The sequence below is a fragment of the Clinocottus analis genome, unplaced genomic scaffold (genome assembly GCF_023055335.1).
Source record: "Clinocottus analis isolate CAN_PGR_092001 unplaced genomic scaffold, fCliAna1.0.p SCAF_13, whole genome shotgun sequence".
Classification (NCBI taxonomy): domain Eukaryota; kingdom Metazoa; phylum Chordata; class Actinopteri; order Perciformes; family Cottidae; genus Clinocottus; species Clinocottus analis.
The window spans coordinates 1836184-1849370 of record NW_027175854.1 but is presented as its reverse complement, the minus strand read 5'-3'; the positions used below and the strand labels follow the sequence as shown (position 1 = coordinate 1849370).

Sequence of the window (13187 nt, the reverse complement as noted above, 5' to 3'; positions counted from 1 at the left end):
GTAGTCCCTCCCTCTGATGGCCTCCTCTCTCTTTGGTTCTTACACAGTATGCACTTTTTCAGGCACATATACAACAGATTGGACTTTTATGTTTAAGCCAATATTTCTCTCTGTTTTCACAGTTGCAATTATATATATATTTTGGTGCTCTGGTACATGACAAAACATGTCTGATGTGTACTATATTTTCATAAGAAAGAGTCATAAGATCATCATTTTCATTTTGCTGTCATTTATTGTGTAGAAATAAAACACTGGTTAAAGTGAACATGAGCTTGAGTGTGTTTCTTTGAAAGTTGTATCATTTTTTTGGGGTCATTTTAAAAGTCTGTCCAGGTGTCATCTTCTGGAAGATTCATAATGAACCTTGTCAAAAATTGAAAAAAAAGTGCTGAGGTGGTTTTTATAAGAGAGGCTCAATGTTGAAGCCGTCATTGATACATTGACATGGAAATGTGAGTGCTGTTCCTGGCACTCCAATGACGTTAATGGCCTAATTTGTGAGAATGAACATCAAACTACTGATTTTTTAAAGTGCAGTTAATGTTGCATGACTGGAAAGAAACTGGATCTGAGCTTAAAGGAATAGTTTGTTGAGGGAGATGGAAAAAGAAAATGCTTCCCAGCAGCTCACATGCAGAGAGGCATAGCCACCTTTAGTTAATGATATAAATTAGAGTAATTCATAAGGGATGGCTGTCTGTTAGTTCAGTGACTGATTTCCCCCTTTTTCCAGCTCAATGTAAATATTGTTCACGTGGTGTATTGGCTAAAACCTGGGAAATAACAGCGTTGCGGTGCATTGTGCAGTTGCTCAATGCAAATCTCATTCCAGTTATTTTCATCCATGTCTCATTTTGCCATCACGCTAACTTATTATATTACAAATATTCCTGTGATATTGTGCAACTTAACGCCCGTGGGTTTCTTACTGTGGGGGCTTCTCTCCGCTGAGGTGACACAAGTCATGTGAACCCCATGAGCTAATCACAACCATGTCAGATTAAGAGATATACACTAGAAATTAGAAAAGGTTCACTCAGAGTGCAAATCTCCGCCAGGTGTGTCTGCAACGACCGCTGCTGTATTTGCCTGATTGAATAAAAACAACCCACAATTGGCTAACCCCTTTGTCTAGACCCCGACTGTATTGGAAATGTTTTCCTCAGCCCGTATCACACTCCAGATCACGCTCTCGTTCGACTCTACGCAGGCGTCTGCACCGGCTCAGTGCAGGCACGCGTCTCAGCTAACCCAACCGCAAGTCTTTTTTCTGTCAATACGCTTTGCGTTGAAACGTGAGGTTGACGCAAACATAATAAAGCGTGGAGTATTTGTGTCCCAGAGCAGCTACAACGCAGTCAGCTGTGTGCGTGGTTCCGATAGCCGTTAGCCCAAAACATGACACTTTACTTTGATGATACTATTAATGACATGAGTATAGCGTGTACTTGGACTTCACCACGTGGGCGGAACAAAGACACAAGCGTAGATATCAAATGAAAAGACTAGACCAGGAAAACGCGCCAAACCCCGGGCGTTAAAAATCTCTCTCTTTGGTTTGAACCACAACGCTGCTGCAACAATGGCCGAAAAACCAACGAGAACCCCAAGGCTAGAAAGACCGGCGCAACCCTTCACGTTGTAATATATTGCATTATATTGGTGCAGGAGGTGACAGCTTTGGTACCCAAAACAACCGAGGTAACAGTCTTCACTTCGCCTGACAAGCAACAGACTGTTTTTATGTTCACACACTTAGATCCTCAAAGGAGACGTCTCACCTGTGCCCCGAGATATCCTAAATCACCTGCACGAGGATGATTACGCAATTCCCAGATCGTTTGAGTCAACACCCGCTGTGTTACCCGCTTCCGTACGAGGATGCAGCGTGCTGCTTAACCCGCGATACGGTCCTGCGTCATTGGTCGAACTAAAGACGGAAGAGCGCACACTGATCGCTACGAAGCCATCTCAAGTCAGAGCCTATCATCTGGGCAGACTTTTTTTTTCTGCCATTTTCTTTTACAGCCACCTTATATCATATTTTTATGTAATACTATTATTTTTTTTCAAAATACATTGTTAAAGTTTCCATGGCATAACACTATAACTGTATCATGAGCAATGCATTGGCATAATGTTATGCCTCTCTTATCTAATTCTCAGGTCATGAAAATTGGGAAATGTTCTCAGAAATGTTTTTGTAATTACTTAAGGGGAAATATTTATTATGTGGTAAACTAGTTTGCAACGCATAATGTTTATTGGGGGATTTAAATGATCCTGCCACTACACTTTCAAATGCAGTAGGTTTAAAGAAATGCTTCAAGCTGAGCCGTATGAGTCCTTTCCAAACTTAAATTTATGTCACTTCATTGCCACGATGAAAGACAAGTCTTGATTTTATATACATGTTTAATATTACACATTCTTCAGAAAAGACAAACAAAGTCACATAATACTTTTTTTTTTACAATTTAAAATGTACAATATAATAATTTATTTAATTATTTTACAATTCAAATAACATGAGATGTAAATATTGAAAAAAAGGCATTGTTCATCTTCATTAAAACAATATTCATGGCTTTGAAGATATGACATTGAACTGAAAAATAAGAGGATTAAAAAGATGATCCCTACAATCACTGATACACACTTCAGTGTAAAATACCTCACAACTTCACAGTTGGTTCAACACAAAATGTGCGACCACCTGGAAAATTATTATACCTTTATTCCTACGATATTTTCTATGAATGCACATGAATTAGCAAACTTCATATTCTCCTTGTGTATTACCTTATTGTTACCATATTATGACTGTAATAGCGTCTAATACTGCTCCTCTGTCTGCTATGTCCGATGATTTATGTATTTTCCTTCTGCCGTGATGACATAAGTTCTTCTGAGAAGTCGTGACTTATCAATGGGTTGCATACATCTTGCAGAAATCATTCAATCTAGCAATATAACGTGTGGGCGTTTTTTTTTTTTTTTTTTCAACATCAATTATAATACAGTTGCTGTGGTTATTCTTATACCAAAACCCAACAAGTTATGTAAAGCATTTATTTGAAAGACTTGGGTGTGGCCGCAGCGTTGTCTTCTTTTCTTAGATACATCATTTACCGCGTTCAGGTCCGTCCTTTGTCTGAGAAACACAAGTTCTCGAAATCAGTGAACTTCCCGTAGTATTTATTGTGGGTGCTGTAGATTCAAAAAGAGATGATGATGACAAAAGGATTCCTAGAAGTCAGTGCTAAGTTCAAAATCTATAAATGAATACCCACTCTGTCTTTGCATAATTTCAACAGGCTGATAGTCTAATAGTTTATCATGTTACCACAGAAAGCCTTGCTATTTCAATTTAATCTACCAAATGTAGTACAGACTTACAAAATAGTTTCTCACTTACTTATTTCATTGCTGAAGAAAAACATTATTTTTTTTGTTAACAATGGGAACTTGAAAACTAGAAAGTGATTTTCAAATGGCTTTTAACACTTGTCAATTTCTCCTTTCAAAGGAAAGTAGTAAAGGCAAATAAGTTATGCTATTGATTTTTCCTTTTTTTTCTTTCTTTTAAGTGTTCCAGGTAAGCTTCAAAGCACCAAAAGGGAACTACAATATTACATTCAAAGTATTTAAACCAACCAGTTTTTCTCTTGGCTGAGTCATATTTTACATTTTCACACTGCAGTTTCTCGGTGATATGTGCGATCTCTGGCATTTTGCTCCAGTTTTTTTTTTCTCTCTCTGTTTTACAGTAAAAGTAGGCCACACAAAAGTATGTTTTTGGTGGCTTTAACACAATGTCCAGTGAATTCTGAGTTGTTTTTTTTAGGCTCTCTTGGTTTTCAAAATCCACCAGTCACTTGAGAGACACTTGCTGCAGAGTGAGTGACGAGGTTCATCAATCACTGATGTCATTTTGCAGGAAAAAAAAGAAAACGCACCGCCGCCTCTGAACTCCTGTCTCATCGCAGTTTAGTGTTGCTGTATGTGTTACGCTGCACAGAAATGAGCTTTTCCATGCAGGTGGTGCGACTTTCATGTATAGAGCCGTGCCACGTGTTACTTGGAGGTCGCCCCTCTTCGCTCCGGCAGTAGACGTACGCCATGGTGTCGGTGCGGCTCTGGATGTGGGTGCTGCGCAGGAGGGATCGGCAGTAGTGGCTAATCTTTTCCACCCTGTGTAGTATCAGGTTGGATTTTCTATTAAAGAAGAAGACAAGACAACAACAAAATCATCATTACAGTTTCTCTCAAGTTTGAACTGACATCCAGAATCGAGACGTGAAGAGGCCGAAACAGATTTTTCCCTCTTCTTTCCTAAAAATAAAAGCACACTTGTTTAAAATGACCTTATAATTAACAAGTATAACAATCTGCCTCATCACATTAACGATGGAGAGTGATTTAAACATATCTAGTGTATGTATGAGAACCAAGAACAGCCACAATTTCATACCAAAGAGGGCACCTTCAAATTCCCCACGTCATCTGATCTGCATAAACACAACTTCCTTCTGTGCCACTCCACCCACCTCAGTGTTGGAGGTTCATTTTGTGCCACAACGTCATCAAAGAAATTCCCAAAAGATGGCAATGTTCCTTTATTTGCACCTCCACTGGCTTTGTGGTTAAATGTTACCAGGATTGAAACAATTGCAACAATGTGTCACTCGTCACTCTGACCGGACTGCCTGCCACACACACACACCCACACACACACACACACACACACACACACACACACACACACACACACACACACACACACACACACACACACACACACACACACACACACACACACACACACACACCTTCAGAATGCCGTTTAAGTTTTGGAGATTGTTACGCTCATGAGGATACTAAAATACTAAAATGAGGACAACACACGCAGAGAAGGGCAGAATTCCATTGTTTTGAAAAGCAGTGTCTGCTGAGCATCAACATCTGTCTTTAGTTAAGCAAGGAGTACAGACATCCTTTTCACTTATTTGCTGAAAAAGGGGCGGAAAACATTTTTCTCATTTCCCTTAAATTCTTATGTCTGAAACAACGGAATACCAAACACATAATCAAGAGAGACTCACAAGCACGTGAGCTGCGGACCAATTAAACACGTCTGATGCCATTCATGACGACAAGGAAATTACAAAGAAACATATTATTTCTGTACCAACTCAGTAAACAATTTGGCTCCATCTGATTTAAGCAAAGTAATTGATTTCGACACCAACACAGTTTCAAAGAAAGCCAACCGAGAGCTGAAAACAACAATGAGTCAAAGAGACGGACTGAACTGAAAATAGAAAAAGTATGTTGCAGTACAAGATAATAGTTGTGTTTACAGTCAAGGTAAATAAAGCAGCAACCAAGTATCACAGCGTGTCCAAAAAAAACAATATAATTAGAAAGAGTTCAGTTGTAACAATGCTCATGGACACGTTGGGCTCGTAGGAGTCTGGGCTCCTGGAGGCTGTGCTGACGCTTCAGCTGGCCATCCTGTTACCTTTTAAAAGGCACCACCAAGAGAGCCTGCTTGTAAATTACCCCAACGAGGCTCAACTCTGCCAACATCAGGCAGTAAATAATCCGTGCTCGCTCATCCAAAAGTCCCCCCCCCCCCTCACCTCCACCCCCACTTCCTCATAACTGCCCACACACAAACCCACCATGTGACCGCCCCGTATCCCCATATTGAGTCCCAATGGCAAACCCTTGCCTCCCAACTCCCCCTTCACCAATCAGAAAAGTGTTATCTTTCTACAAACCAAAATTATTTCACAATTATCATATCATTATTTATGGCTTGAAAGAAGTGCTTCCAGGCAGTGGCGGTGGACCAAACAAAACACTGGGCCTTGACTTCAGATTTCTTGTTTTTATCATCAGTGCTGGACCAACTTTTACATTGCATTACATTTAGCTGATGCTTTCATCCAAAGCAATTTATTGTTGCTCTATACACCATAGACACAGCAACAGGGAGCAATTCGGGGGTCAAGCGTCTTGCTCAAGGACACATCGACATGGATTAGCAGTGCCGGGGCTCAAACCACCGACCCTCTGGTTGAAAGATTGGAATGCTAACCGCTGAGCCACAGTTGCCAGTCTTGCACACATCAATGTTCTTGTTCTCAACTTTCTTTTGAAGTGCTGTTGACGCCTCTTCCTTCAACGTTGCGTTAGTCAGTGAGTTTCTCAACGTCTCAATGTTTTTTCACACAACAAACTATCAACGTTCCTGTAAAGAGGCTCACGGGTGAGGGGATGTCGCTGTGGCATGTTGTGCACACAAAGGAACTTCTCATGAGAAAGAATAGGAAATGGTTTTGCAGTTGATGTTCACTGACTATCAGATTTAGTTTTAAGACTGCTTTTGCATGGATCTTCTCACCTGGGGCCCAGCTCATCCTCACTGCGCCAGACAAAATCTCCAAACTTCTCATAGTGGGAATTGTAGTGGTGCTGGACTCTGTACAACAGCGGAGGAGGGACCTCCATCAGTGTGTTGTAGGCCATCTGCTGCTCCTTGCCGCTGGTGTAGCCATTATACAAGTTGTACACTTTGTCTGCGATCTCTGTAGGGAGGTAAAAGAAAGAGATATGAGGGGAAAGCCCATAAACATGTTATGAAAACGTCTGTGATTTAGTAGTGCACTTTGACAAGGTTAGTGGACTTGTTAGAGGTAGATAAAAAAAAACAAGGATGCTGAACATCAATGCAGCGAAACCTGAGATATCTGGATTTGTAGTCCCTAATAAGGGCCAAGCCTCTTACAAAGTATATGCTAAACTCCCTTAAATGCAACTGGAAGTAGTCTTTCTTGGACATGTTTTAATAATCACAATATTTAATCAAGCATGTCCATACTGTAAGGACAGAGAAAGAGACAATCAAAAGGTGGGGTACCTTCAGCGCGGCTGTCATCCACCATTGGACAGGAAGTTCTTACTGAGACGAAGCTTGACTCAGAGGAGCTGCCTCGGCTATCCACTGCACGGACAGTAAACCTAATATCACAATATCATGACAAAAAAGCAGCAGATTAATGTTTATTAAGTATCACATCCCTAGATCAAGTATGATGCAGTGCCAGAAGCGAGCAAAGAAATACACCAAACAATATCGTGCTAGCCATTACCAGCTTACGCTTGACCAGGACACCTAAAACATGAACTTCACATTGTGTTTTTGTATTGTATAGTGTGTTTTTGTTTGCAGCATAATGTGCTGGATGGGATTGTGGGTTTGATAGTTGATATTTGACCGTATAACCATACACTGACATCACATATTGTTTTCAGTAAACAACTTGCGAATAAATAGCCTACGATTGTGGGATTTATATTTGAAAATGGGAGCAGCCAATACCGCAGAGGCAGACAAGACAGAAGTTGACGAGCATCTGGCTTGACTCTAAGCGCTCTATGAGGACAAAGTTCCTCTCTCTGAAAATGTCAAACATTAGAATTTTTGGGGTTCCATGAAGGACCGCTCAGTACCGCGCTACCATGCCACAGCAAGCAGTTCAAGACACTGCAACAGGAGACAAGACACACTGACACAATGTAACGCATCTCAAGTAATGTAGGGCCACATGGCACGGAATAGAAAACAAATGACCTTTAGATGTCCTTTTGAAAATGCCAATCTGTGTACTTGTGAATAAGAAGAAGTACACGGAGGAAATGGTCATATTGAATCCAAAATAAGGATCAAGGGTGGCACAGCTTAATCCATCAATATCCTTGAAGCAGCAAGGAGAGAGTGAAGGCGGCTGCCACTCCCATGAATGCACACGGCTATTTGCAGCCGCTGTCTTGATGATGGTTGAACTTTTAACTTGCCACTTAGGCTCTCTGTGTGACCATGGCAACCACAGAAACCACACCAAGGAAAACGCAGGCGCTGCTTTTGCTGGTCTCTGAATTTCCAAAATCATACATACGCCCCTTAACAAAGCAGTAAACAAACAGGTTTTATTAGCTAATGCTATCACCGTTGAAAAAGGGTGACAGCATTAGCTCTGATGTTTGTTCAGCCTAACTTGTTACAGTGTCATATTGTCATATTTTCTTCATAATAAGATCCAACTAACTGTTGAGGCCTTTTCCCAGAAGACTAGTTGAGGTGTAAAAAAGCACAATTATAAATATCCTAATGAATTATGCCTTTATTCCATTTATCTGCTCATTTTTCGGGGTCCTGGTGTTGCGCATGCTAGCTTACTCTGTCATACTGACTTGACACTTCAGAGCCATCCGTAATGTTATTAGTAACGCCAGTGCACTACTATAATATGTCAAAACGTCTGCATTTGGCTATGATATGAGATTGGAGTAGATGGCTGGCAGCAACCTGCAGCATATTGGTACAGGTGGCCACACAGCATTCACAGACCTTCAGCACAAACTCAACATTTTGGACATTTTAGAAACTCAGAGGACAAGATTGATACCGCTCCTGAGTAGATGGTAAATGGGCCTGTCTTCGGACCACTCAAAGCACTTTTACATGTCATTCACACACCGATGGCACAGCTTTCGGGAGTGAATTGGGCTTAAGTGTCCTTCCCAAGGACACATCGACATAGACCAGAGGAGCTGGGGGATTGAACCACCGATCAATGTTCTTACATAACCCTCCTCTAGACGGTGAATACGTCCATTGACAAAAAAATGAAAACAATGATAATAATTGACTTGCATTTTATATGCCACATTAATGCTAAAACTATATATGACAGGAACTGCACCCTCATGCTAAACCAACGTCAGAGATTTTTAATATTTCAGCTAATTAGACCTCTCCTCAGTTCTGTCTGGGCATGTACAGACGATACAACTTCAACCTGAGAAGAACTCAGAAAGAACATATAAGCATGACATTGCATGTTAAGTGTATATGCCATAAGCAATGCAGTTGTGGCTAAGTTTGTGTTCTGCTTGACTTGTTCTTCATCATAAGACTCATCCAAAACTGTGTTTTAGAAAAAGTGAACATAGTATTGAGAAATGTGTGTAACTAGTTATGAAAATCTGTAAGCTTTCAGCAGTATTCCCACATAATTACCACTGTAAAAACAAGAGTATGACCACAAAATGAACCGCCGGGATGGCATTCCATTGCTAAATACTTTTAGGAACACATGAAAATAAAGGCATTTGAATATTATTGTTCTTTCAAAACTTGCTTTTCATCCTAAAAACATTTACCATGGCTTTTCATGTAATGTCTTGTGAGAGCTGTCCCAGTGCTGTCAAATTATTGTTTTGTTTGTAACATGACCTGTTTGGACATAGCTCGCATAGTTTGTCTGGTCTTGTTATTCAGCAGGGTGGATGCGGTATTCCCCAAGAACCTCACAAAAGACGCACAGGCCTAACTGGCTTCTCTGCCCAACAAAACAATGCCGGCATGTAACAGTCACACTGTTTAAATTATGTGGCCACATAACGTGCAGATGAATACAATGAGGTGGGAAAGGGGAGCTGGAGGAACACGAGACAGGAGTTTTATCAAGGCAATTTGTTCAAAGTTTTGTTTGGGACCCAGAATGTGAGCTCGCCAGCCTTTTATTGCTGTTTTCTGATTGTTGGTTGGCATCAATGACAATCAATGTTCCGCCTCCATAAAACCTACAGCAATTACACGAGTGTTATGTATAGTAGTATTACATTCTTTTTTTTGCCTAGAGTTTAACACTTTTTTTACACCACAGTCATGCCAAAGAACCGTGACCAGGGGTCCTTTGACGCTCTTCGGCTGTCATTCACAGACACACATAGTAACATTAAAGGGGGCTGGATGGACGGAGTGTAGTGTCTGAGCTCAGAGCAGGCACTCAGTGATGATAAAGATCGCCTTGGAGAACAAAGGAACCAGCCACAGTCTGGCCTGCCATGAGAATGTCAAAACATCAAGCAACAGAATTGGCAAGACACACACAACCACCCCGGCCACCCACCCACCCACACTCACAGTGATACACATTACTTTGTCCCTCTCTATTTTTTGTATCTACATTGCTTGCATATAGCTCAGCACTGTCTATCCCTCTCTCTAATTCCTTGTCTCTCACATCTATTCCAAGGCTGTCTGGCTGCACATGGCTCCTCTGGAAGCGGCTCAATTTTGTCCCTGTGCCAATGGTTTTGAAAGCTCAGCAAATAATGAAGAGGACAAATGGCAGATTAATGTTTGTGTAAATTGACAATGTTGCCATTAAAGTAATCATTGTCCTCTAATTTAATGAGACAGTGGAGACAAAAGCCGAACAAGGGATGACAAGATAGAAAGCTTAGAGACAGACAGAGCACGAGAAGAGGAATGAGAGAAAGTGAGAGAGGATCAATTAGGGCAGTATTTTTGGCATGCGGAGAGAAGCTAGGGCAGTAAGGGATGACTTTTCCATGACATCAGCATTTGGACACCCATCAGTAGAGCCAGTCCACAAATCAGTCAAAGCCACATTGAATTGTATCTCACTGCCTGAACATTTGTGGCAGCTTACAGTATCTCATGACTTTGAAATCCTCAGATCTATGTGGCATTACACTGGTGCAACAGCCCCCAAAGAATGTACTTGCATTTCATTTTAAAATAGATACTTAGCTCAGTTCTGAATGATCTCCTGCTCAGGTGAGCAATATTCATAGTCCAAATGAATGTAATGAACAATACTGTATTAAACGTATTTAAGAGATGTGAATGCATGCTCATGATATTTTTGGAACTGGGATACTTTCAGAAAATTGACACGACCATATGCCATCAATATTTTGAAAGACAATTGACAAAATCAAGGTATATAATTGTGCACCTGACCACTTACTGCTCCTCAGGCAGTCTGATTGCAGATCTTTTCCAGCACCAGTTCCCAAAAAGGTCAGAAGCCATCAGATGATGGCAATTAACAAATTTGCATAAAGCTGTTGTCATGATGTACTAATTTGCATAGAATGTAGTAGTTGTGTTGCTCATTATTTATTCTTAGTATTTATTTTGTGTATTATTTGTACTATTGACATAAGTAATACGTCTCAATCTTAACAAAGCCATCTAGGTTACAAGTTTAACAAAGCTAGCAAGCAATTCAACATACATTGATGCGTACAATGTAATGATGCTAGTGAAACGTTGAGTATAATGTTTAACTGTCAAAGTAGTTCTCTTTTTTTTACAAAGCATGATTTTAAAGGTTTGCTTTTACTGCCACCATGCACGTAGACCTTTTCTTTCAAAGCCAATACAAGATACCCGAAAGCTAAAAAACACTGGCTAATGCTAAGCTAACTCCTGTTGCCTTCACCTGAGCTGGTAAGCCGTCTCCACCATGGTTTTTTAGAAAGCCCATATCAACAGGCAGGGCGAAGCTCAGTCTCCTGCCCTGCTGGGGACGGCGAAGAGCTTGTGGTTGATTCTTCTACCCAAGGTGGTAAAGCAGATTTGGACCCAGTTTAGGAAAGCGGAAGTGGTTCACTAACCGCGAGAACACCCACTATAGTTCTCCCTGGACCAGCAAGACAATTGCTTTAAATGTTTTTGTGACAAGCTACTGCTTTCTTTCTTCAAACAGGTTTCTGTTGTCTTCAGCTCGGTCCGACAGCGCCTATTAAAATGCCACACTCAGTGAATACAGACACTAATTTGATGAAAGGTCTTACCTGTTTGGAAGCACAAAGCCAACATTAAAATGTATGGTGAGTGATTGGTGTTGGAAGCCTGATAGTCCAACAAGTATATTCATTGCAAATATGTAGCCTGACGTTCTCTAATTCCAATATTTGATTTTGACTGTTTATTTGCATCCAATATATTTATTGGTCATTCACTTTTGAGATGAGCTGAACTTTTCACAGAATAAAGAGCATTATGTTTGCAAGGGTACGTTAGGGCAGCCTTGGTAATGACCAAGTGTAAAGCCTATACCAGTAGAGGTCTTATCAGGCTTTTGATTACAACAGCGAAGTTAGCAGCAAACAGATGTGCCCTCATACGTAATTCCGACGCATTTTCTGCTCTTATCAAAGGAAAACACTGTGGAGAATGCTTAAATAAAGATAACACTGACAGGTTTTGTTGCAGGTTTTTGTTGGAAGCCTGACTACTACGTATTTCCAACTATTTTTCATTCACTGTCGAAGCCTGTAGGACACTCAAAATCATGTTTTTTTCCTATATTTTACAACACAGATGCTGCTTGAATTGTTGTCATTAACATCTTTTAGAATTGTCATTAATAACTGCTAGGTGGCATCTTTATTTACTTGTATACATGTTCAGTTATGAACACAAATTTGCTCCATTTACTCTCCTCTTTGCTGGGTGCAAACCATAAGAAATTGACACGCTTGTTTAGTTTGTGATGACATATTCCAAAGTTAATGTTAGGTTTATATAAACAAATCACATATTTTACTATTATACCTGTGTTGCTGGGAGACCTTAACGTTAAATAGCTAGTTGGCATTGCTACATTAATCCATCCTTAGCTTTCCCTCCAGGGTAAATACAAACAGACTACAGCAGTTGAAGACTTTGTTCTGCTAACGTTGAGGTTCCCAAAACAAACCAAGGCCGTCACATAGCAAAAGCATTATAAACACAAGTGACATAACAAAACCTGAGAAGACAGTCAAAAGCCGAGAAGACATTGTGTTTCATGTGTTCTATGTCAGCCACAACAACATCTGGGTCCTGTCTGGTTCACTGTCTGCTCCTCTTGCTACTGTGGTTCAAGACGCAGAGGGCAAATGGGGCTCAGAGAAAATGCACATGACAGCAATATCCACTCGGATAAGAAAACTTTTTTTTTTTGTCGCAATGAACTGATTAAATAGAAAAAATATATTAGCCCAGCATCAGTGTAGATCAATCCTGTAAATCTGTCAAGCAATTAATGATAACAATTATTTTCTTTTTGACGCTGTTACAGAGAATTGTTTTTATTTTGTCCTTTGTGTTGTTTAAATGAAATGCAACATGTTGTATGGAGTGTATTTATCCTCCATGTATGTACATGAGCGAAATAAAATATAAGAGGTTTCAGTGTAATGCAATTTCAGGTAAGAACCACACCGGTAAACGGTTATTACCTTGGTTTTTCAGAAGACCCACTCTAATGGCAAATAGGGTAGTCCTATTCACTAACTCATCCACAATT

General features: G+C 40.4%; 1 protein-coding gene across 1 annotated transcript in view; it reads right to left on the bottom strand.

Annotated features, from left to right (window-relative positions):
• Window positions 1-2467: 2467 nt before the first annotated feature.
• LOC137783442 (astrotactin-2-like) overlaps window positions 2468-13187 on the bottom strand; it is a 218803-nt gene continuing 208083 nt past the window's right edge. Inside the window, exons 21-23 of the mRNA XM_068573373.1 lie at window positions 6932-7032; window positions 6416-6599; window positions 2468-4221 (exon numbers count right to left, since the gene is read on the bottom strand). Coding sequence (XP_068429474.1) covers window positions 3984-4221; window positions 6416-6599; window positions 6932-7032 — 523 coding nt within the window. The 3' untranslated portion in view covers window positions 2468-3983. The remainder of the gene's footprint in view (window positions 4222-6415; window positions 6600-6931; window positions 7033-13187) is intronic.